Genomic DNA, 26,176 nt, shown 5'->3' on the forward strand with positions numbered 1-26,176 from the left:
ATTAAATCAACAACAATGGTTAGGCAGAGTACATTGAAAGCTATGCTCAGTCAAGTTCATCAGTCATTGTTAAGGGGAAGTTATGACTGACCAACTTGACTGTACACAGCTTTTGATGCACTCTAATTGGACTTCAGCAAGGCTATTGATAAGACGGCAACGGTCAAGGGTGATTTTCCATATGGAAGTATGCGTCCAGTGGGATCCCACAGTGGTCATTGTTGGGCTCTTGCTGTTTTTTTGTTTATATAAATGATTGTAGGAGGGTTGATCACTAAACTTGCAGACAATATAAAAATTGAAGGGGTGATGATAGTGACGAGGATAGTCTGAGATTAGAAGAGGACACAGTTGGGCTGGAATGGCAAATGAAATTCAGTCAAGATAAATGTGAGGTAATAGATTGGACAAACAAGGCAAGAGAACACAAGCTGAACAGTTAGACCCTGCGAAACACAGAGATCAAAGGGAACCTGGTGTGCATGCAAACCAGTCCCTCAAGGTATCAAAATGGGTGGATATAGTGGTTGAAAAGATACACACCAAGTTGCCTTTATTAGTCGAGGCATAAACAATTTAATAGCAAGGAGGTTATCCTGGAGCTATACAAAATGTTGGTTAGACCATATCTAGAGTATTGTGTGCAATTCTACAATCTACATTATGAAGGGATAGGAGTGCCCTACAGAAGATGCAGAGGAGATTTACCAGGATGAGGTCTGGGCTCCAGTGTTTCAGTTATAAAGAGACTGGGCAGACTGGGGTTGCTTTTCTTAGAACACAGGAGATTGAGAGGCCATGATGAGATGTATAAATTATGAGGGGCTTAAATTGCTTCCCTTGGTAGAGGAATCAATGACAAGAGGGCATAGATTTAAGGTAAGGAGCAGAGGGTTTAGAGGCGATGAGAAGCAAAATCTTTTCACCCAGAATATGGCAAGAATCTGGAACTCACTGCCTGAAAGAGTGGCATAGGCAGAAATTTTCATAACATGTAAAAAGTAATTAGATGTGCACTTGTAATGCAAACCGGGCTATAGGCCAAATGCTGGAAAATCAGCTTAGAATAGGTATTTGGTTGTCTTTGACTGGTGCAGGAACAATGAGACTGCTGTCGGATTCTATGACCATAGGATATAGGAGCAGAATTTGCCATTTGACCCATCAATTCTGCTCTGCCAGTCTATCATGGTTAATATGTTTCTTTACCCTTTTTCTCCTACCTTCTCCCATAATCCTGATCCCATTGTTAATCAAGAACTATTTTTGTTCATCTTGAACGCACCGCCAATGCTTTCTGTGACAATGAATTCCACAGATTTGCCACCCTCTGGTTGAAGAAATGCTTTATATCTCAGTTTTAAAGGGTTGTCCCTTCACTCCTGAGGCTGTGTTCTCAAATCTTAATCTCTCCTACTAGTGGAAACATCTTCTCCATTTACACTATACAGGCTTCTCAGTATTCAGTGATTATCCCCCTCATTCTTCTAAACGATGACTAGTTTTCCTGAGGATTGTGCAACTTAAGAAACTTTGCCTCAGAAAGTGGAGGAAGTGAGGGTCATTGAACACTGAAAGGAAATGGTAGATTCCCTTGCATAATAGGAAACTAATATTATTGGGGTTCAGTGGAATTTTCTTTGGAATCGAGATTTCAGAAACGTAATAGAGTTCAGCTCTCTCAGTTTACCCCATACATATGCATAAAGTATGAACAAGACATGGTTTTCGATACACATATTTTCCCAGTTAATACTTTCACATTGAAAGGCATCGAGTTTTATTATTCTGCATAACGTTGGATGAGGATCTGATCAAAATGGAAAACTACCTTGCATGCTCCCATCTGTAGCGCATGTAAATGTATAAATATGGGAACCAATAAGTTTCCATAAAATTACCTCTTCCACATAATCATGACCAACGGGTTGAACATCACTCTGCAATGCAGCAAGTGTTGTCATTGGTTCCGCTACTGCCTCTGATTTACTCTCCTGAACAGGTGGTGTTGCCACTTTAACCTCAGGGGCTTTGACTTCCTCAATTACAGCAGTAGTAGTTCCTGTACTCTGCAACTTGTTACCACCTGCGAACAATTCAATACTTGAACTACTAAACAAGTTGAGCGATTCATACAGCAACTAATGACATATAATATTTAATAGTTATCATTACAGATGTTGGTCACCTCAAGTTTTTTTAATTGAATTTATTTGGGTAAATCTCAGAGTAATTACATTTGGTGCAAAAGCAACATATTAAGCATTCTCAGCAAAACCATTTTTTATCTGGTCTTTTCTCCTCCATTCCTTTCAATCTCAAATGTATTAACTGAACTTTCAATACCATACTTTATTTACTATTTCTTAGTGGTATCCAAAATGTTAGCAAATCAGAACTACACCTTCTATAGAGCCAGCTCATTGATTTATGAACAAAAATAATTTAATTCCAGTACTTACCAACAAAAGTTATCTTTGGGGTTGGCGTCTTTTTTGCAACAAGCAGCTTGTTAGCAACATTATTCACAGATACAGCAGCAACTGGATTAGGCTTTACAGTGGGAGAAATTGTAGCAGTTGCAGGAGCCATACCACTACTGCATCCTGTGGGCGGGTTTGGGGGAGCTGGCTTGACAGAGGTTCCAGCTGTAGTTGTAGTCGTAGTCTGGCTTACCATGCTTGGTTCTGTTGATGGAATGGGCTTGCCAAGTTTGGTATGTAACTTGACTACCTAGGTTAGATTAAAAAAAAAATTGCTGTTCAACAGTGACAATAAAATTATATTGAGGGATTGGAGGGAACTACTATGATTTGAAAAATACAAGTAAACTCTGAAACTCAAAATACTACTTGGAATAAAACAGGGAATTATTTCCGATTTCTACAATTAATTGGAAATTCTGACATAAATAAGTTACTGTAGATAGTAATAATGTCATGCCAAGTCTTTTGCTCATGTCTCCATAACGCGCAGTTCTGCATTTCCGACTTCTGTTGCTCACAGGAGATTCCCATTTTTCACTTCCCAAGTGTCAAGAATCTTTTTCATCCCTTGGGTCTATAAGCCTCTAATCCTCCCACTGCAACTTCTTCAATAGACAGCTTCATGGCTTGTTTTCTCCAGCTGACCCACTCCATCCATCTCCAAAATTATATTTCACAACTTCCTAGTTGTGACGCGTCTTGGCATATTTCAGTCCCACACAAGACACTCTAAAACAAGTCTTGGTAATTCTTCTTTAAGATCTATACTCATATTCCTATGCTGAGCACTTCTTCACATCTGAAAATGTCTTCTTTATCAATGCTACTCCAGCTCTCATTTCTTTATAACAATAACCAGCTTTCGACTAGATAAATTTCATGTCTAATAATCTCATTTGCTGTTCGAATTGATCGGCTTCAGTGAAAAGAATATCCTATTGAAAGGACAGGTAGTGGGGCAGAGGGGACAGAGTTGCCAACTTAGTAAGAAATGAAATTCAGATTGATAGCGACAGAGACAGAAGGTGTAGAATCTGCATGGGTAAAGTTAAAGAAATGCAAAGGAAAAAAGACCCTAATGGGAGTTATGTATATAGGTAAAAACAACGACTGCAGATTCTGCGAACCAAATTTTGGATTAGTGGTGCTTGAAGAGCACAGCAGTTCAGGCAGCATCCGAAGAGCAGCAAAATTGACATTTCGGGCAAAAGCCCTTCAATTATGTATGTATATGCCTGCTTACAGTAGTCAGGAGAAAATAAACAGGGGCTAGAAAAGACATATAACAAAGACATTCTCATAATAATCATTGGAGACTTCAACATGCAAGTGAACTGGGGAAACTCAGTTTGGTAGTGAATCTAAAGTAATTTGGAAAAGGTCTATAAAATGGGTTTTTTGAGCAACTTGTAGTAAAGCCCACGAGGGAACAGATAATTCTGGATTTGGTGGTGTGTAATGAGGTAAGTTGGTTAGGGAGCTTATGATGATGAAATCCCTGGGGTTAGTGACCATAATGTGATAGGATTCACACTGCAGTTTGAAAGGGAGAAGTAACAGTATAACAACTGAGTAATGATAACAACAAAGACATGAGGGAGTAGCTGGTCAGATTGGAAGGGAAGCCTAGTGGGTAGATGGACCAGGAGTTTCTAGGGCTAATTCGGGAAGCACAACAGAAATTCATCCCAAGAATTACTTCTTAAATATATCTGTCAACACTTTCAATTATCAAACTATTTTATAAATTATGGGGAGGACAGCAACCATGGCTGACCAAGGAAGTGAGGGACAGCATTGAAGCTAAAGAAGCAAGCAAACAAAATGGTGAAGATTAGTGGGAAGCCTTTATCAGGGAGGATAACCAACAAAGCAATAAAGGGTGAAGATGATGAAATGAGGGTAAGCTAGCTAGTAAAATAAAAGAAAATTGTCAGAGTTGCTTTAAATATATAAAAAAACTGAGAGAGGCAGGAGTGGACATTGGACAGCAGGAAAATGAGGTTGAAGTAGTTGTAGTAATGGAGAACAAAGGGATAGTGTCACAGTTGAATAAGTACTTGGAATGAGGTTTTCATGGTGAAGACATCAATAGCTTACCCGAACTTAAGAGAATCAGGGGCACAGGTGAGTGTAGCAGCCATCACTACTAAGGCGATGATGCTGGGGAAGCTGAAAGATCTGAGGTAGTTAAGTCACCTGGACCAGATGGACTACACTTCAAGGATCTGAAAGAGATAGCTGAGGAAATTGAAGGCATTGGTAGTGATCTTTCAGGAATCACTGGATTCAGGGAGGGTCCTAGAGGATTGGAAGTTGGCTAACACACCTATTTGAGAAGGAGACAGAATACAGGAGACAGGAAACCATCGTCCTATTAGCCTAACCTTGGCCGTTGGTAAGATGTTAGAGTCCCTTATTAAGGAAGACATTGCATTTTACTTGCAAGTGCACAGTATAATAGAGTTTAGTCAGCATGGCTTCGTCAACGGAAGGACATGCCTGACAACTGTTAGAACTCTTTGAGGAGGTAATCAAGTGAGACAAGGGAGAGCCAGTCAATACAATCTATTTGGATTTCCAGAAGAACTGTGACAAGGTGTTGAACAGGAGGATGCTAAATAAAATGAGAGCCCGTGGTGCTGGGGGCAAAGTACAGGCATTGATAAAGAATTGAGTTGACAGCGTGGTGCTAAACAAGTACAGCAGGTCAGGTATCATCCGAGGAGCATGAGAATCGATGTTTCAAGAGCCCTTCATCAACAATGAGGCTTGTGAGCCGAGGGGGTAGAGAGATAAATTGCGGGGTTGGGGGTAAGTCCATATTGAGGTTGTAGGGTCACAAGGCAGAAGATGAGGCGTTCTTCCTCCAGGCATTGGTTGGTTAAGGTGTGGCGATGGAGGAGGCCCAGGAGCTGCACGGTCTTGGCAGAGTAGGAGGGGAGTTTAAGTGTTCGGCCGCAGGGCGGTGGGGTTAGTTGGTGCGGGTGTCCCGGAGATATTCTCTGAAGCGCTCTGCAAGTGGGCATCCTATCTCCCCAATGTAGAAGAGGCCGCATCTGGAGCGAATGACACAGTAAATGACGTGTATGGAAGTGCAGTGAAAACTCTGATGTATGTGGAAGGCTCCTTTAGGGCCTTGGACGGAGGTGAGGGGGGGGGGGGGGTGGGAAAGGAGGTGTGGGCACAGGTTTTGCAATTCCTGCGGTGGCAGGGGAATGTGCCAGGAGGGGAGGGTGAGTTGTTGGGGCGTGGACCTGACAAGGTAGTTGCGGAGGGAACAGTCTTTACTAAAAACGGATAACAGTGGGAGGGAAATATGTCTGGTGGTGGGGTCCATTTTTAGGTGGCGGAAGACGATGCAATGTATATGGAGGTTGGTGAGGTGGAAGGTTGGGGGGGCAGGTTTGCTGTTGGAGGCATGGGGTTCGAGGGCGGAGGTGCAGGAAATGGATGAGATGCGTTGGAAGGCCTCAACGACCATGTGGGAGAGGAAATTACAGCCTTTGAAGGAGGCCATTTGGTGTGTTCTGTGATGAAACTGGTCCTCCTGGAAGCAGATACAGAGAAATTGAGAATAAGGGATAGCATTTTTACAGGAGATAGGATGGGAGAAGGCATGGTCCAGATAGCTGTCGGAGTCAGTGGGTTTGTAGAAGATGTCCATGTTGAGTTGGTCACCATTGATGGAGATGGAGGGGTCCAGGGAGGGGAGGGAGGTGTCTGAGATGGTCCAGGTGAACTTAAAGGTCTGGGTGGAATGTGTTAGTGAAGATGACAAAATATTCAACCTCCTCGTGGGAACATGAGGTGACGCTGATACAGTCATCAATGTAGCGGAGGAAAAGGTGGGGAGTGGTGCTGGTGTAATTGCAGAAGATGGACTATTCTATGTAGCCGACAAAGAGACAGGCAAAGTTGGGGCCCATGGCTACCCTTTCATCTGGAGGAAGTGGGAGGATTCGAAAGGAGAAATTATTGGGGGTGAGGACCAGTTCAGCCAAACGAATCACAGTGTCAATGGAAGGGTACTGGGACGCTGGGAGAGGAGAAACAGAGGCCTTCATCATGGAGGATAAAGGTGTAGGAGGACTGGATGTCCATGGTGACGATGAGGCATTGGGACCATGGGAAATGAATGTCATGGACGTGGTGGTGGGTGTGGGTGGAGTGCCTAAAGTATGTGGGGAGTTCCTGGACCGAGGGAATAGGACAGTATCAAGGTATGTGGAGTTGAGTTTGGTGGGGCAGGAGCAGGCTGAGACAATGGGTTGGCCAAGGAAGTCAGGTCTGTGAACCTTTGGTAGGAGGTAGAACCAGGCGGTGCGGAGTTCCCAAACTATGAGGTTGGAAGCTTTGGATGGGAGATCCCCTGAGGTGATGTTGTGTACGGTCCGGGAGATGACGGTTTGGTGATGGGAGCTGGAATCATGGTCAAGGGGGCAAGAGGAGTTGGCGCCTGACTTCAGCGGTATAGAGATCAATGCGACAAACTAGCACTGCACCCCTCTTGTCCACTGGATTGATGGGGAGGTTGGGGTTGAGGGCTGCACATTGTGAGGGTGAGAGGTTGGAATGGGTGAGGGGGGGGGGTGGACAGGTTGAGGCGGTCAATGCCTTAGCGACAGTTTGAAATAAACAGATCAGGTGGGTAACAGACCAGCACAGGGTGTCCAGATGGATGGGGTGTGTTGGAGGTGGGAGGGTGGTATGGTGGCTCAGTGGTTAGCAGAGCTTCCTCACAGCGCCAGGGACTCAGGTTCGATTCCCGCTTCGGGCGACTGTGTGGACTTTGCACATTCTCCCAGTGTCTGTGCAGGTTTCCCCTGAGTTCTCCAGTTTCCTCCCACATTCCAAAAGATGTGCATGCTAAGATGTGCAGGCCATGCAAAACAGCCCATAGTTAAGGTGCATTAGTCAAGGGTAAATGTAGGGAACTGAGTCTGGGTGTCTGAGTGTCGGTGTGGACTTGTTAGACTGCATGGCACGTTTCCACACTGTCGGAACGTAATCTAGTCTCATCTAATCTAGTCTAATCTAATCTAATCAAGGGGTCCTCGGAAGGTGGGCAGGAGTCTTGGTGGAAGAAGTGAGCCGTGAGGCGGTGAAAGAAATGCTCGATGTCACAATGCGTGTTGAATTCGTTGATCCGGGAGTGGAGGGGGATGAAGGTAAGGCCTTTGCCTAGGATTGATTGTTCATCCTCAGTGACAGGGTGGTCTGGGTGGATGGTGAAAACATGGCAGGGCTGGGGGCTAGGACCTGGTATATGGCTGGAGCAGGCAGTGGGGGTGGAGACTGTAACTGGAGTGGGAGTGGTAGTAGAGGGTGACCTCATTTACACAAGTGAAGCTCACCCTGGGCATCGGAGGGGGCGGAAGTGGCGACTGTAGAATCCAGAGGCGGAAAGGGCGTAACATGTCGTGGGCGATTCTGTCAGTGGTGTTCAGGTAAGTGGTTGCGACGGCAGCAGCTATGGGGGCAGAACACTGCAACAAGGACAGAACCCCCCGATCCTCACGTTCCACACCATAAACCTCTGTACACATCGCATAATCCTCCGCCATTTCCCCAACCTACAAACAGACCCCATCACCAGAGATTTATTTCCCTCCCCACCTCTATCTGATTTCCATAAAGACCATTCCCTCTGTGACTCCCTGGTCAGTTCCATGACCCCCAACAACCCACCCTCCCCTCTCGGCACATTCCCCTGCCACCGCAGTAATTGTAAAACCTGCACCCACACCTCGCCCTTCACCTCCGTCCAAGGCCGCAAAGGAGCCTTCCACATGCCATTTACTGCATACATTGATCCCAATGCTGTCTCCTCTGTATTGGGGATACAGGATGCCTACTCGCAAAGTGCTTCAGAGAAAATCTCCAGTACACCCAGACCAACTAACCCCACCGTCATGTGGCCGAAAACTTCAACTCCCCCACCCACTCCACCAAGGACATGCAGATCCTGGGCCTCCTCCATCGCCACATTCTAACCACCCGACACCTGGAGGAAGAACGCGTCATCTTACGCCTTGGGACCCTCCAACTACACGGCATTAATGTGGACTTCATTAGTTTCCTCATTGCCCCTCCCCCCACCTTACCTCAGTTCCAACCTTCTAACTCAGCACCGCCCTCATGACCTGTCCATCTTCCTTCCCACCTAATGGGCACAGTGGTTAGCACTGCTGCCTCACAGTGCCAGAGACCCAGGTTCAATTCCCACCTCAGGCAACTGCCTGTGTGGAGTTTGCACATACTCCCTGTGTCTGCGTGAGTTTCCTCCGGGTGCTCCGGTTTCCTCCCAGAGTCCAAATCCAAAAATGTGCAGGTTAGGTGAATTGGCCATGCTAAATTGCCCGTAGTGTTAGGGGAAGGGGTAAATATAGGGGAATGAGTCGGGGTGGGTTGCTCTTCGGAGGCTCGGTGTGGACTTGTTGGGCCGAAGGGCCTGTTTCCACACTGTAAGTAATCTAATCTAATCTATCCGCGCCCTCCCCCCCCACCGACCTATCATTAACTCCCACCTCCATCTACCTATCACATTCTCAGCTACCTTCCCCCAAGCCCCACCCCCCTCCCATTTATCTCTCTGCAAGCCTCTTGCCCAAAATATCGAGCCTGACCTGCTATGCTTTTCCAGCACCACTCTCTACTCTGATCTCCAGCATCTGCAGTCCTCACTTTCTCCCCATGGATAAAAGATTGATTGACTGACAGAAGGGTTTTTTCAGGATTACAGCCAGTGAAATTCCAGTGTTAGGACCATTACTGTTCACATTATACATTAATGATCTGGAAGAAGGAACTGAGGGCATTGTTGCTAAGTTTACAGATGACACAAAGATAAATGCAGAGACATATTGCTGAGGAAGTGGGGAGGCTGTAGAAGGACCTGGGTAGGCTAGGAGAGGGAGTAAAGAGGTGGCTGATGAAATGCAATGTGGCACAATGTGAGGTATGCACTTTTAAGAAAAGAATAAAGGCACAGACGATTTGCTAAATGGGGAAAGACTTTAGAAATCTGGAGGAAAAAAGGACTTGGGAGTCCTAGATCAGGATTCTTTTAAAGGTTAACATGCTGATTCAATTGGCAGTTATGAAGGCAAATGTAATGTTAGCATTTATTTCAAGAGGGCCACAACACAGAGCAGGGATGTACTGCTAAGGCTGTTATAAGGCTCTGGTCAGGCCACGTTTAGAATACTGTGAGCAGTTTGTGCCCCATATCTAAGGATATGATGGCCTTGGAGGCCAGATAACATTTGCAAGAATAATGAAAGGCTTGTCATATATGAGGTGCAGGCAAGGACTCCGGATCTGTACTTGGTGGGAATTTAGAAAGATGAGGGGAGAATTTCACTGAACTTACAGAATATTAAGAGGCCTATCTAGAGTGGTCATGGAGAATATGTCTCCATCAGCAGGAGAGACTACAACCCAAGTGCACAGCCTCACAGTGAAGGGACAAACCTTTAGAACTGAGGAATTTTTTTCAGGAGGTGGTGAATCTATGGAACGCATGGCCTCCACTGTCGTCTGTAGAAAAGTGCGTCTTGAGTGCTTTTAAGACCGAGATAGATAAGTTCTTGATTAGTGAGGGAATCAAAAAGGTTATAGACAGAAAGCAGGAGAATAGGGTTAAAAAAAACAAATCAACCATGATCGAATGGTGATCATGGGCCTAATGGTCCTTTATGGTCTAATTCACTAGAATGCAACCTACTTTTTGCTTTCACTCATCCCCCCCAATCCAAATGTTGTTAAAAAGGGAATTAGACTGAAAAGGAAGAATGCTACGAACAGAAGACAGAGGAATTGCTCATTTTGAGCCAGTGCAGATGTGATTGCTGAATGGCCTCCTACTCTGTACAAATTCTGAGATTTCGTAAACTTATTCATTCCTAAATTTACTTCTTAAGTGCATTACGTTTGTCAACTTCTACAGAATTTAATAATTTAAAAATTCAAAAGGACTTCACAGGTTTGATTTGTTGACATAAGGCAACGAATCAAAAAGCATACCATAAATGTACAAAATGGCATATTGTCATCTGTGCAATGATAATAAATGGAAACCATCACACCCAAAACCCTGGATGCAAATATTCTGTTCATTTTGCTCAGTAGTTTTGTTCAAATTGATAAAAGTACTGTTAAAAATCTTACAAACTCAGCCCAGATCACAACATCCCATGCTCAACAGATACATGCTAATAATAACACTGCAAACGTCTGGTTGCACCTCAGTCTATCACGTTATCAGTCACAACACTTACTGCAAAGGTAAGCCTGTGCAAGTTTGGTTATTGCAAATACAGTTTTTAAAGAATTCGGTTATCCAGTCTTCACAACAGAATAAGTCCAAACCACATGTGTCTGTATAGAAGTAAAATGATTAACTGCTCCCCACTAAAAGCACCAACATAATTGGATCCTGACCGATGTACGGGATTAGTAGAGTGGGGAACATTTACCAAAGAAGCAAGTATTATGGGGCAAATTAAAGGGGGGAAAAAGGGCGAAAAGGACTTAAGAAAAAATTCTAGGAATGAAGACATGAGCAGATGAAGACACAAATGTCAGCAATGGGAGGATTACAGTTGGGGAATATGCATGACTACCAGAATTGCAGGAATATTGATACCTGGGTGCTGTATGAGGGAATAGATGTGAGGGGTGGTCAATGACAAGTAATTGAGTTGTAGAATCCCTACAGTGTGGCAACAGGCCCATCAGCTCAACAAGTCCACTCCAACTCAGAGGACCATCCGATGTCTAATGCACTTAACCTACACACCCCTGGACACTATGGTCAATTTTGCATGGCTAAGCCACTTAACCTGCACATGTCTGAACAGTGGGAGGAAACTGGAACACACTAAGGAAACCCACGCAGACACAAGGAGAATGCGCAAATTCCACACAGACAGCCCAGGGCTGGAAGTGAACCCAGCTCCCTAGTACTGTGAGGCAGCAGTGCTAACCATTGTCACTACAATAACTGGACAAAAAAAAACTTAAATTTACAATGAAATCGGAGCCAATGTAAGTCACCAAGCTCAGGAATGAAAGGCAGAAATAATAAGACACAAGAAAAGTTTCAGATGACCTCAAATTGACACTCCAAAAAGCTTGACACCATCCAAGACAAAGCAGCCAGGTTAACTGGCACCACATCCACAAATATCCACTTCCTCCACCACCAATCCGTAACAGCAGACATTCACTCAAGATTCTCAGACAGCACCTTCCAAACACACAACTACATCCATCGAGGACAAGGGCAACTGATATGTGGGTAAATTACAACGTGCAAGTTCCCCTCTAAGCCACTCACCATCTGACGTGGAAAAATATCACTGTTCCTCAGTCAAAATCCCGGAATTTCCTTCCCAAGGCCATTGTGGGTCAATCTACAGCATGTGGACTGCAATGGTTCAAGGAGACAGCTCACCAGCACCTTCTCATGGGACAACCAGGGATGAGCAATAAAAATACTAGCCAGCCAGCCTGCAACACCCACACCCCATAAATGAATAATAAGAAAAAGGCCTTTTCCTTGAGCACCAATATGTGATGAGAAACTCATTTTGATTGAAGTACACTTGCCAGGAGAGGGATGAGTTTGGGGGCTAAAACATAGAATTTGTGATGGGAATAGAAGATATGGCTCTATTTATCTTAATAATTTGGGTGGCATCTTTTGCTCATCCCAAACTCCCTGGGAGACAAGCAGTTACAGCATTCAGACACTAGAGGGTGTTGTCAAAGGGAAAGGGAAAACTGGGAGAGCATGCTTCTGGAATTATACATTATTTTTCAATAAAGACAAAACAAAACGAAAACATAATCTGAAGTCCCAAATTTGACAGTCAACCTCCACAAAGCAATAACCGTGAATCATTAAAGTAAAGACATGGTTGCATTTTGTTCTCAAAAGTTGACAACCAATTCAGGCTCAATTAGAGTTATACTGAAAAAATATTAACCATTTTCAGATTTGAAAATATTTAAACAGAAAGATGTTGAAATTGCTAACTATACAAGTACCTTCTGGTGCTTTGCTCCACGAATATGAGCTGCATAAGCATCAGCTCCAGTGCAAGAAACATCACAGAGTTCACAACGCAGTTGATTTTGAATGCCACGAGCTGTTCCAGTATTGCTGTTTTGGTTAGTAGTTTTCAGAGCAGCTTCCTTCTTTTTGTGTTTCTGTCCTTCCAAATGTTCCCTGTAAGTCTAGTGAAGCAGAAACAGAAGTTCTCTCGCTTGGTTATTCAACCACTAGTAATTTCTTCCATTTGGTACAAGCCAACTCAACATCAAGACTGCTGTCTACTTTGAGAAAAAGACCTCTAAGAACTATTAGCAAATTTAGTAACATTTTTTAAACTGATAGAAGCTGTGCTATGTGCATCAATGATCCAAAATTAATGGCACGACCCCATAACCTTTCCCTAGATTCCTACATAATACTCTAACTCAAGTACATATTTTTTACCTTAAAATATACAATGTTTGTGCCTCAATTAATCCCCCAGAGTGGATGGAAAGGATAATAAAATTGAAACAAGAGCCTCGTTTGACAATTTTCAATTGAAGATTTATCAGATGCTCAAATACAGGTAACTCAGATTAATCTTTCAATCTTCAAGTGTTACGACATGGGTAAGCTCTCCTGCTTAATTTAAAAACCAGCAACACAAAAGATTTATCCCGTGCAGTAATCTGTAAATGTTCGAGTGGCCAAGAACTATGCAAAGTAAAAAATTAACAACTTTATTTCTTAAAGTATAACAGAGAATAATTAACTGCTATTTATAATTTCTTTCTCTAACCTTTCTTTAACCTTCCCTTCCATAATACTAGTCTGATAAAACTCCCAATTAATATTTACAAAACAACACTTATTTCAAAACCAAGCAGCTGTAGGTTCTTGTCTTCAGATCTTCCTGTGTCGTCTTTGCTCCCTGTTAGGAATTTCTGCGTCACAGGTTATTGATTGAAATTAAGAGAGATTTTTCTTCAAGCAGTCTGTTACGTGCTAAGACTTGGCAGTTCTCATTTCAACTGTTCAATTTTCCCCTGGTCTTATATCACAGAACATCAAATTGTGTCATTAGCTTTTAAGATAGTCAATACACTCAATTCAAACTTGATTGGAAATTGTTTTTTTTCCCCAGGGTATAATTTAAACTGATTGGCCAAATTAAAATTTGTTTTTGTCTCGAGGCAACGAACTAATCAAGTTGCTTGACCCAGTGTTACATTGTTGCCTTATTGAGAACATTTGGTGCTATGTAAGGGCGTTGTGCTGCTTTTAACTCTCTTAAAAGGTACACCCACAACTTCACAATTTGTTAAACCTTCCCAGCTCTACTGGAAGTAATTCCAATATCTCAAATCTCTTCCCTGACTGCAGTCTCTCATCCTTGACCCTCATCTGGTGAACCCATGCTGTACCCTCTCCACCGACACGGAAGCCAAAGAATTTACAGGAAATAAGATAATAAAGGATCAGAGAATCAAGGATGCTGAACAACGCTCAGCAGGACAAGAAGAATTTTGCCCTAATATAGTAAATAGATAGTTAATAGAATAAAGGATAAATAATGGTGACATGGCCAAAACACATGATGCAGCATAATATATATATATCCTCATAAACAGAAACATGATAATGCTTGGTTTAAAAAAAAATACATGAGGGAATTAGCAGAATTTAGGCAAATTTCTAATTTGGCAAATCATTCTTCAGATAACAAAACAGTTTAAATCCAAATTTAAGTGCATCTTACTACAACCTCTCTCAAAACTTCATTTTGGGAAGTTTCTTTTTAAATCCCCAATTCTTCCAAACCTCTTAACATTTAGATATTGTCCAGTAAAATGTTTTAACTCTCTTAAATTCAACTCTTTACATGCCCTCAAACATGATCGCAATCAGATCACAGTTAATCTGTAACTTGAATCCATTTTTAAAAATCTGTTTCATATGTCTTGAATATCGATATCCAATAAACATTTATTGTCCTCAGTCTTGAAAGCTTCAAGTAAGCCAACACCCCAGAGACATCTATTTTTAAGACAGGAAGAAAATGGTTTCAGTTGTTCAAACTTTAAGATTCTATCCAGTTGCTCTGGATTCAACAATCCAGGGAAAATAATAATTTCTTAGTAAGAACAAGAATGTAGTTCAGAATTCCACATTCCCAACAATCCCAATAATTCTGAGTGCGTTGCCGAACAAGAATCCATCCAACTCTCTCTCTATAAATAGTCAATGGGACCACTTCCACTACCTTCTGAGGCACTATGTTCCAAATTCGCACAATCCTCAGAAATAGTTCCCCTCATCTGTCATAAAAGTACAGACTCTAATTTTAAAAGTGTCCCCTAGTTCTAATTCACCCACAAGACTGAACATCCTTAGCGAGTTTTGAGAAGATTTTTAGCTCAGATTGAGGTTCTAGATGTAGGTTTGTTCGCTGAGCTGGTATGTTTGGTTTCAGTCGTTTCATCACCATACTAGGTAACATCATCAGTGAGCCTCCCAATGAAGCACTGGTGGTATGGCTCACTTTTTAATTTGTGTTTAGGTTTCCTTGGGTTGGTGATGCAATTTCCTGTGGTAATGTCATTTCCTGTTCTTTTTCTTAGGGGGTGGTAAATGGGATCCAAGTCCATGTGTTTGTTGATAGAGTTCCAGTTGGAATGCCATGCTTCTACGAATTCTCTCACATTCTCTGGCTCATCCCAGGATGGATGCATTGTCCCAGTCAAAGTGGAGTCTTTCCTCATCCGTATGTAAAGATACTAGTGAGAATGGATCAAATCTTTTTGTGGCGAGTTGACGTTCATGTGTCCTGGTGGCTAGTTTTCTGCCTGTTTGTCCAATGTAGTGTTTGTTATAGTTCTTGCAAGGTATTTTGTAAATGACATTAGTTTTACTTGTTGTCTGTATAGGGTCTTTCAAGTTCATTAGCTGCTGTTTTAGTATGTTGGTGGGTTTGTGGGCTACCATGATGCCAAGAGGTCTGAGTAGTCTGGCAGTTATTTCTAAGAGATCTTTGATGTAGGGGAGAGTGGCTCGGCTTTCTGGAGGTGTTTTGTCTGTTTGATTGGGTTTGTTGCTGAAAATTCGGCAGACTGTGTTCGTTGGGTACCTGTTCTTTTTGAATACACTGTATAGGTGATTTTCCTCTGCGCTGCAATGTGTAGTGATTCGTTGAAATAATGTTCTAATGCAGCTTCGTTTGTGGAATGATTGCTTCTGTAGTTCAGTATTTGGTCCGTATATGCTGTTTTCCTGCAGATGCTGGTTTCAAGTTCCCCATTGGCTGTTTGCTCTATTGCGACATCTAGCAATGGCAGTTTGTTGTTGTTTTCCTCCTCGTTTGTGAACTTTATGCCAGCAAGAGTATTATTGATGGTCTTGAAGGTTTCCTCTCAATTGGTTTGTTTTTGACAAAGGTGTCATCCACATATCAGACCTAAAGTTTGGGTTGGATGGTTGGCAGAGTTGTTTGTTCGAGTCTCTGAATTGCTGCCTCTGCTAAGAACCCCGATATTGGAAATCCCATGGCTTTTCCATTGGTTTGTCCGTAAGTTTTGTTGTTGAAGGCGAAGTGGGTGGTAAAGCATAGGTCCACTAGCTTGACAATATTGTCCTTGCTGATGAAGTTGGTGGTGTTCTTCTAATACTATAGTCAGTGTTCCCTTGGCCAGGTTGATGTTGAAGGAGACCATTATTTCATCCTCTTCAATCTTGGTGTCTTTGATAGTCCTCAGGAATTCTTGGGAGGAGTGGATGGAGTGGTGTGAGTCTTCTACTTAGTCTCTCCGTGTCTGCGTGGGTTTCCTCCAGGTGCTCTGGTTTCCTCCCACAGTCCAAAGATGTGCAGGTTAGGTGAATTGGCCATGCTAAATTGCCCGTAGTGTTAGGTAAGGGGTAAATGTAGGGGTATGGGTGGGTTGCGCTTCGGCGGGTCGGTGTGGACTTGTTGGGCCGAAGGGCCTGTTTCCACACTGTAAGTAATCTAATCTAATCTTTGGTGTAGTTCCTTGGCTAATCTGTAAATTGGTGTTCCAGGTAGTGAGCCTATGGGTCTGAGGGAGGCTCCTGGTTTGTGAATTTTGAGTAATCTGTAGAAGCATGGTCTGTTGGATTCATCTGGTTTCATTTTTTTGGAAGTCGGTCTTATTTATTTCTCTAAATTTCTGAAGTTTTTTTTGAGTAGAGACGTGATTCGGTTCTCCAGTTGTGGGGTCGGGTCTATCATCACTTGCTGATAAGTGTTGGTATCTGCAAGCAGTGCATTCGCTTTCTCAATGCAGTCCCTTTGATTTAAAATGACTGTCAAGTGTCCTTTGTCTGCAGGTAGGATAACAATGTTTTTATCTTTTTTCAGTCCTAATGCTTTCCTTTCTTATGTACTGCTTAAGGTTGGTGGGACTGCCTGTCTGATGATTTCCTGGGTTTCTTCTGTGACTTTGTTGTCTTTCAGTGTTGCTTCTAATGTTGCTAAGATGTCTTTTTTGTCCACATCCTGAAAGTTGTAACTTAATCCTCTTACTAAGACGGCTTTTTCAGTGTCTGTTAAGAGTCAGTCAGATAAGTTTTTTTTTAAATCCATGCTTCTGTCTTGTCTGTGTTATTTTGTGCAAGTTTGTCTAGTTTTTTCCGCAGTTCTAATTTTTTCATTTTCTGTGTTTGTTGCTGTCTAATGTCAATGGTTTGTTGTACTGTGTCTGTCCATTCATGGTCTGTTGCATTAGTGAGTAAAAGTTTTTGGCTCGAAATTTCCCAGTTGTACTTATGGAGTCTGTTGTGGCTGTCATTAATAATTTCTCTAAACATTGTGCCATTTTGCTCTGCTATTCTTTTGGCTAATGGGGTGTTAAGGAGTAATCATCCCAGCAAACGAAACTGCATTACAACATTATTTCAACGAGCCACCACACATTGCAGCAGAGGAACTATGAAGAGCAGAGGAAAACCAGTGTATTCAAAACGAACATGTACCCAACGAACACAGTCCGCCGATTTCTCAGCGACAAACCCAAAACATGCAGACAAAATATGTCCAGAAACTCTAGCCACTGTCCCCTACAAAGATATCTTGGAAATAACTACCAGACTACTCAGAATTCTCAATAGCACAGTAGCCCAAAACCCACCAACACACAAACAGCAGCTAATGAACTTAAAATACAGTATACAGACACCAAGCAAAACGAATGTCATTTATAGAATACTGTGCAAGAACTGAAACAAGCACAACAATGGACAAACAGACAGAAAACTATCCACCAGGATACATGAACATCAACTAGCCACAAAAAGACGTGACCCACTCTCACTAGTATCTTTACGTACGGATGAGGAAAGACACCACTTCGACAGGGACAACACATCCATCCTGGGAAAAACCAGAGACACACGTGAGAATTCGTAGAAGCATGACATTCCAACCGGAAGTTTATCAACAAACCCATGGACTTGGATCCCATTTACCAACCCCTGCAAAAAGAACAGGAAATGCCATCACCATAGGAAATTTTGTCACCAACCCAAGGAAACCTAAACACAAATAAAAAGCAGGCCATACCACCAGTGCATCAGGAGACATACCACCTTCATCGGGAGGTTAGTTACCTAGTATGGTGATGGAACAACGGAAACTGAACTTTCCAGCTCAGCGAACAAACCTACATCCAGACTGAACATCTTTTTCCTTGCTACCTTGTCAAAGGCATTCAGAATCTTGAATACTTCAATAAAAATCACTCCTCACTTTTTTAAACTCTAGTGAAAACAAGTCCAACGTGTCCAATCATTCCTCTAGACAACCCACTCAGTCCATGCATTAATTGAGTAAACCTTCTCCCAAGTGCCTCCAATAGATACATACCTTTCATTAAATAAGAAGTCCAGACAGAATTTGAAATTATGGTCTCACTAATGCTTTATATAAGTGAATCATAACATTCTTAACTTGATGTTCATTTCCTCTTAAGAAAAAAATAACATTCCATTAGCCATATTGATCTTGCTGTACCTACATATTAACTTATGTGACTCTTGCACAAGAATGCCTAAATCCCAACTGCTCTTTTAAATGCCTGTCCATTAATAGCATCTAAAGTTAGATCATATTCAAAACCAAAGGTAATACAAACCAGGTTTAGTTTTCACGCTGAAAACTCGCTGCAACTGACAAATCTGACCAGAGGCAGTACCCAAAGCTAATGTGCACTGTGCAAGGTACAATGGAACTGAAGCCAGATGTCCTCATTTTTATAATGTGCTGCTATGTATTAATGATATGCACAGATAAACACACAACACTTGGCTCCTCCATTATTCAGAAACTCAAACCACTAAATAAAGGATTGCAGTTTGTATTTCTCAAATCCAAAGTGAATGACCTCACACTTTAACATACTATCCCTCCCTCCTATTCGGTGTCATTATGCTGTTTTGGAAATTTGTTCCCATCTGCACAAAATTGTCTTGTGTCACATGCAAAATTTTACAAAGGAGGCAGCATAAGTCAGGTAGACACAGTTGGAATGAAGTGAATCCTTTAAGGAGTATAGCAGATGTAGGCATATAGGGAAGGCGATGTCCTAGTGGTATTATCTCTAGACTATTAATCCAGAGACTTTAGTAATCTTCTGGGGACCTGGGTTTGAAACCCACCATAGCAGATGGTGGAATTTGAATTCAATTTTTTAAAATCTGGAATTATGAATCCACTGATGACCATGAAATCATTGTCAACTGTCAGACACACCCATCTGGTACACTAATGTTCAAAGTTTGTGAGAAGATTTGTAGCTCAGGTGCTCGTTGTTGTGGTTCTGTTCGCCGAGCTGGGAATTTGTGTTGCAGACGTTTCGTCCCCTGTCTAGGTGACATCCTCAGTGCTTGGGAGCTTCCTGTGAAGCGCTTCCTCGAGGAATTCCCTGGCTGTTCTGTTACCCGCGCAATTTCATCAACAGATGCCTAAGGGAAAGACAACGGAACGAGGACATGCCGCAGCCCAAAGGACTAGCCACACTACCATACATCAAGAGCATTTCCGAACTGACAGCCAGACTACTGCGACCACTAGGACTCATAACAGCACACAAACCAACAGCCACTCAGACAACAACTCACCAGAACGAAGGACCCGATACCCAGCATGAACAAAACCAATGTAGTGTACAAAATCCCATGCAAGGACTGCACAAAACACCAAATAAGACAAACAGGAAGACAGCTAACGATCCGCATCTATGTACACCAACTAGCCACGAAACGACATGACCAGCTATCCTTAGTAGCCACACACGCAGATGACAAGCAACATGAATTCGACTGGGACAACACGACTATTATAGGACAAGCCAAACAGAGAACAGTCAGGGAATTCCTGGAGGCATGGCACTCATCCACAGATTCAATCAATAAGCACATCGACCTGGATCCAACATACCGACCACTGCAACGGACAGCTGGAACTGACTACCGGAAGCGGCAGATTCAAACCACTATAAATGCCGGAGGAAACATCACAGAAGCGCTTCTCAGGAGGCTCCCAAGCACTGAGGATGTCACCTAGACAGGGGACGAAACGTCTGCAACACAAATTCCCAGCTTTGCGAACAGAACTACAACAACACTAATGTCCTCCAGGGAAGAAAATCTGCCATCTTCACCTGGTTTGGCCTACATGAGACTCTAAACTGCAGCAATGTTGTTGACTCTCAACTGCCCTCTGAAAGGGCCTAGCAATTGTACCGATCGCTACAGAGTCTCAAAAAAAACAAAACCAGACAGATCACTTGCCTTCAACTGAAGCACCGGAAAAGACAACAGCTGAAACAGCCATGTCGACCCAGCAAAGTCCTCCTTACTAATATCTGGTGGCGAATACCAAAATTGGGAAAGCGATCTCACAGACCAGTCAAGCATCAGCCTGACATTGTCTGTAAGGTATGATTCCATGAGTACACCTATGTTCCAGACACCACCATCATCGGATATGTCCGGAGTCACTGGCAGGATAGTTCCAGCAGAGGTGGCAGCACAGTGGTAGACAATCAGGAGGGAGTTGCCCTGGAAGTCCTCAGCATTGACCCCAGACCCCATGAAGTTTAATGGCTTCAGGTTAAACATGTGCCACGAAACTGTCTGCTGACTATCATCTACTGTTGTCCCTCAACTTATGAATTGGTACTCCTTCATGTTGAACACTTGGAGGAAGCATTGAGGAAGGCATGGGCACAAAACGCAATCTGGGGATTTCAATGTCTATCACCAAGGGTGGCTTGGAAGCAGTACTCTGATCGAGCCGATCGGGTCCTAAAGTTTAGGACATTCCTACTAAATCAGGTGGTGAGGCAACGAACAAGAGGAAAAAACATACTTGACCTTATCCTTACCAATCTACCAACTGCATATGAATCTGTTCATGACAGTATTGGTAAGAGCGATCACCAGAGTCCTTGTGGAGACAAAGTCTTGCCTTCATACGGAGAATAACCTTCATAGTGTTGTGTGGCACTACCACTGTGCTAAACTGGACACACTTCAAACAGATCAAGCAAATCAAAACTAGGCATCCATGAGGCACTGTGGGCAATCAACAGCAGGAGAATTGTACTCCAGCAAAATCTGTAACCTCATGGCCCTACATATACCCCATTCAACCATTACCAGTAGGCTAGGGAATCAATCCTGGTTCAATGGAGAGTGCAAGAGGGCATGCCAGGAGTAGCACCAGACATACCTGAAGATGAGGTGTCAACCTGGTGAAGCCATCAGACTATTTGCATAAGCAGCAAGTGATAGACAGAGCTAAGCAATCCCACAACCAATGAATCAGACGTAAGCTCTGCAGTCCTGCCACATCCAGTCATGAATGGTGGTGGGTGATTAAACAACTTACTAGGGGAGGCGCCTCCACAAATATTCCCATCCTGAAATGATGGGAGAGCCCAGTACATCAGTGCAAAAGACAAGACTGAAGCTTCTGCAGCAATCTTCAGCCAGGAGTGCTGAGTGGATGATACATCTCAGTTTCCCCTCACCCCCCGGGTCCTCAACATTACAAATACCAGTTCTCAGCCAATTCGTTCACTGCATGTGATATCAAGAAAAGATTGGTTACTGGATGCTGCAAAGGCTACGGGCCCTGACAACATTCTGGCAACAGTACTGAAGATGTTTACTCCAGAACTTGCTGCTCTCCCAGCCAAGCTGTTCCAGTGCAATTACAACACTGGCAGCTACCCAACAATGTGGAAAATTGCCCAACAATGTGCTGTGCACAAAAGACAGGACAAATCCAACCTAGTAAGTTACCAATCCATCTTAATTATCAATCAAGTGATTGAAAGTGTCATCAACAGTGCTTTCAAGCAGCACATAGCTCAGCAATAACCCATTCAGTTTGGGTTCTGCCAGGATCACTCAGCTCCTGATCTCACTACAGCCTTGGTTCAAACATGGGCAAAAGAGCTGAACGCAGAGGTGAAGTAAGAGTGATAACCCCGGACATCAAGGGTGCATTGGACCAAGTGTGGCATCAAAGAGCCCTGACAAAACTGGAATCAATGGGCATCGAGAGGGAAACTCTCCAGTGGTTACAGTCATACCTGATACATATGAAGACAGTCATGGTTGTAGGAAGGTCAGTCACCTCAGCTGCAGTACTTCAAGGTAGCATCCTAGGCCAAACCATCTTCTGCTGCTTCATCAATGACATTCCCTCCATCATAAGTCAGAAGTGGGGATGTTCGCCGATCATTCCCAATGTTCAGCACCATTCGCAACACTTAAGATACTGAAGTAGGCCAGGCCCAAATGCAATAAACTCTGGACAATATCCAGGTGGCAAATAACACTCGCGGCACATAAACGCCAAGCTATGACCATCACCAACAAGAGACAATCAACCACCGCTCCTTGATACTCAATCGTGTTACCATCATGAATCCCCCACTGTCAACATCCTAGGGGTTACCATTGACCAGAAATTCAACTGGATTCACCACATGAACACAGTGGCTACAAGACCAGGTCAGAGGGCAGGAATACTGTAGTGAATAACACACCTACTGACTGCCCAAAACCTGTCCATCATCTACAAGACACAAGTCAGGTGTGTGATGGAATACTCGCTACTTGACTGGATGACTGCAACCCCAGTAATATTCACAAAACTTGACACCATCTAGGCCAAAGCAGCCCACTTGATTGGCACTACATCCACACCCTCCACCCAAAGCTCAATACCAACAGTGTGTACTATAATCAAGATGCACTGCAAAAGTTCACCAAAATTCCTCAGACAGCACTTTTCAAAACCACGATCAGTCCCATCGAAAAGGACAAGGGCAGTAGATACATGGGAACATTACCACCTGAAAAAAAAATCAAAAAATAAACCACAAAATAAAATAAATCCAAATGTAATACATTTTTACCTGTGGTCCAGCACAACTGATCTTACAAACATCACAATAATGGATCTGTGGTTGCTTAGGTGGCTGCTTTGGTTTCTGTTTATTCTGAAATGGCACTTTCTTAGTGAAAGTGGTCCCAGCCCAAGCTGCTGCTTGTTTCTGTTGCTGCTGCTGTTGTTGTTGCTGTTGGTAATAGGAAGATGCAGCAGAATACACTGCAGCTTCATATCCAGCATACGTGGCTCCTACAAAATAATAAATTGCAAAAAACAGAGTAAGTTGCATAGTTGGAATGAGGAAGTGAAACAAAGACAGCTTGAGTATATGGGAATTTGGATCAAAGTGGGAATATAACAGTTAAATCTCTAGCAAATTCAATTAGCCGGTTCAAATCAAACAAACAGCCTTTAAACGAGTTAAAATAGTACATTTAAAACAGACCAATAGTGGCAGTTATCTATTGAGTAACTGAAATATTTTAACTGAATTAGGTGATTATTGTAGCAGCAAGGTAAGAAAAAACAAAAAATCAGAATTCCCTACGTAATGGTTTGTTCAAAGTGCCACAGTCAGAGTAACAAAGACTTTGACCAAGTCAAGAATCAGCATTTGGGAATTTAGAAAGAGGATAACTTGGTGGTTTAATTAATGTTTACTGAGAGAAATAAAAAGTCTTCACGGCAACAGGCAAGTGGGAAAGGAAGTAAGTCACAGATTGAGAGACTTACCATGGCAACACAAGGAAAAGCAACTGATTACAGAGAAGATTTGGTCAGTACTTATCTTTTAAAGTGAATGTTGGATCTCAATTTGTGTTAAAGTCTGCAAATGTTTTCTCTCTATGACAAATAATGCGCAAAGTTTTCATCACAAGTTTCTCAAAGTAGAGTAAAAAACGTTCACAGGGAAAAATGGAACTGCAAACCAGTTATCCTTATACCAGCAATAGAGAATCTACTAGAATCTATTATAAAAGGTGTGATATAGAGACAAAATGTATAATAATGATCTGATTGGATATAGGCAACATTAATTTGCAAATGGGAAGTTGTGTTTGACAAACTTGGAAGTTTTTTGAAGATGTTACTAACAAACTTAATAAAAAGGAGAATCAACTGTCAATGTTTACTTAGATTTTTGAAAGGCTTTGATAAAGCCCCCACAGAACATGCTCAGAAATATTTTCAAATCATTTTCAGATTGGCTGGTTATAACTAGTAGGATACTGCATGCATCAGTAATTGGGTCCCAAATGTCCATAATATTTAGCAATGATTTGGAGGTGCTATCAAATGAAAAATTCCAAATTTGCACATAATACAAAATTAAGTGGGAACATATTGCAAGCAGGATATTAGTGTGGCTTCAGGAGGATTTGGATAGGTGTAATGAATGGGCTAGAACATAGCAGATGTAAAATAACTTGGGAAGGACACTAATTGACTAGGACACCTAGGTCCCTTTTATGCATCTGCACTTTCCAACTTCTTATCATTTGAGAGATGCTCTGCACATCTGTTCTTCCCAAAGTGAAAACATCACATTTTTCCAAATTATACTCCACTTGCTATGTTCTTGCACATTCACTACACCCATATCAGAGTTGTGAACTGTTGGGCTTCACTCATTAAGATGATTAGGCAACCAACAACTTGACAATGGGTACAAGGCGTGATTCCAAGATTATGTACAGGCAAGAAAAGATCATACCCCACCTTAAGGAGTTACCTGATAAAGGTAGCAGCATAGTGGTATGCAGCCAACAGAATTCTCAACAGTTATTCTAGAGGCCATCTAATGCTTCTATTCATTATAGAGTACTAGTATGAGCGTTCTTATGGAAACGAAATCCTTGTGTTCACAATGAAGAATCCATGGAAATGTTCCATGATGTTGCATGGCACAACGATCAGGTTAAACGTGGTAGAGTCAAAGACAATTTGGGGAAAACTCAACAGGTTGAAGGTAATATAAAAGGAAATGACTACAGTTGTTGGAGATAAGTCACCACCTGCCCAGGAATTTACTCCATGAATGCTCAAGGCACTATCCAAAGCACAATCATCTTGAACTGCTTTATCAACTACCTTCCCCTCCACAAGGCCAGATTTGGGGATGTACACTGATACATGCACCAAGACCAGGGCAATATTCAGGTCAAGATCAGGTGAAGAAGGGCTTATGCCCGAAACGTCGAACTCATTCCTGAAGAAGGGCTTATGCCCGAAACGTCGATTCTCCTGCTCCTTGGATGCTGCCTGGCCTGCTGTGTTTTTCCAGCACCACACTTTTCAACAATATTCAGGTCAGTCTGTTGTGGCGATTTATATTTGGTCAGTGCAATAACCATCTCCCAAAAGAAAGAATTCAAATATTTTCTCTTGACATTTGATATTACCATCACTGAATCCCCCATTGTCAAACTCCTGAACTGCACCTGCATATACTACTGTCACGAGAAGAGCAAGTTAAGAGTCTGAGTACTGTGGCAAGTAACTCACCTTCTGAATCGTCAAAGTCTTTCTACCGTCTAAAAGTGCAAGTCAGGAGTGCAACAGAATACTCTCCAGTAGTTTCAAATGAATGCAAATCCAACAACACTCAAAGCTCTATACCATCCAGGTCAAAAAAAAGTCGATTTGACTTGCACTATTTCCACCACTTTAACCATCCACTCCTGGCAGTAGTGTGCAAGTTGATTTGCTTGTTGGACGTAATGATTGCTGGCTATGACAGTGTTCATTGCCATTCACTAGCTGCCTTTACAGATGGTATTGTTGAAGGATCGGAATCTCAGACTCAAATTGTTAACTCTCTTTTTCTCTCTCCACAGATGCTGCCAGACCAGTGTTCTGCATTTTCCTGGACAGTGTCGGGTTTCTCGAGTGTTCTTGCCTTATAAGGATTTCACCACATTCCTGGCTTCAGCCTTGCAGATGCTGGTCATGCTGTCAGGATTGAGTTACTTGCTGTCGAATTCAAACCCTTGGTCTGTTCTTGTAGCCACAAGTATTTATACTGCTCACCTGATTGGTTTCTGATCAACTGTAACCCCCGAGGATGTTGATAGGTCTGATTCTAGAATGTTGATGCTATTGAATATCAAGAGGAGATAATTAGATTCCCTCTTCCTGGTAACATTCATAGCCTGGAACCTGTGTAGTATGAGCATTACTTGCTACCTATTAGCCCTAGCTTGGATGCTCTACAAATTTTACTGAAGT

The 26,176-nt window shown here is 42.6% G+C and overlaps 1 protein-coding gene across 3 annotated transcripts in view; it reads right to left on the reverse strand.

Annotated features, from left to right (window-relative positions):
* Positions 1-26,176, reverse strand: part of zfr (zinc finger RNA binding protein) — a 97,890-nt gene that overhangs the window by 41,759 nt on the left and 29,955 nt on the right. For all 3 annotated transcript variants that reach the window (XR_015757909.1, XM_043687475.2, XM_043687472.2), the window contains 4 exons: positions 22,974-23,197; positions 12,543-12,731; positions 2,463-2,733; positions 1,902-2,086 (listed from right to left, as the gene is read on the reverse strand). Coding sequence is in view for 2 of the 3 variants with exons in the window: in XM_043687475.2 (XP_043543410.1) it covers positions 1,902-2,086; positions 2,463-2,733; positions 12,543-12,731; positions 22,974-23,197 (869 nt within the window). In the remaining variant the exon portion in view is untranslated. The remainder of the gene's footprint in view (positions 1-1,901; positions 2,087-2,462; positions 2,734-12,542; positions 12,732-22,973; positions 23,198-26,176) is intronic.

The sequence above is a fragment of the Chiloscyllium plagiosum genome, unplaced genomic scaffold (genome assembly GCF_037043375.1).
Source record: "Chiloscyllium plagiosum isolate Xiang-an unplaced genomic scaffold, Cpla_swu_hap1 HiC_scaffold_1, whole genome shotgun sequence".
Classification (NCBI taxonomy): domain Eukaryota; kingdom Metazoa; phylum Chordata; class Chondrichthyes; order Orectolobiformes; family Hemiscylliidae; genus Chiloscyllium; species Chiloscyllium plagiosum.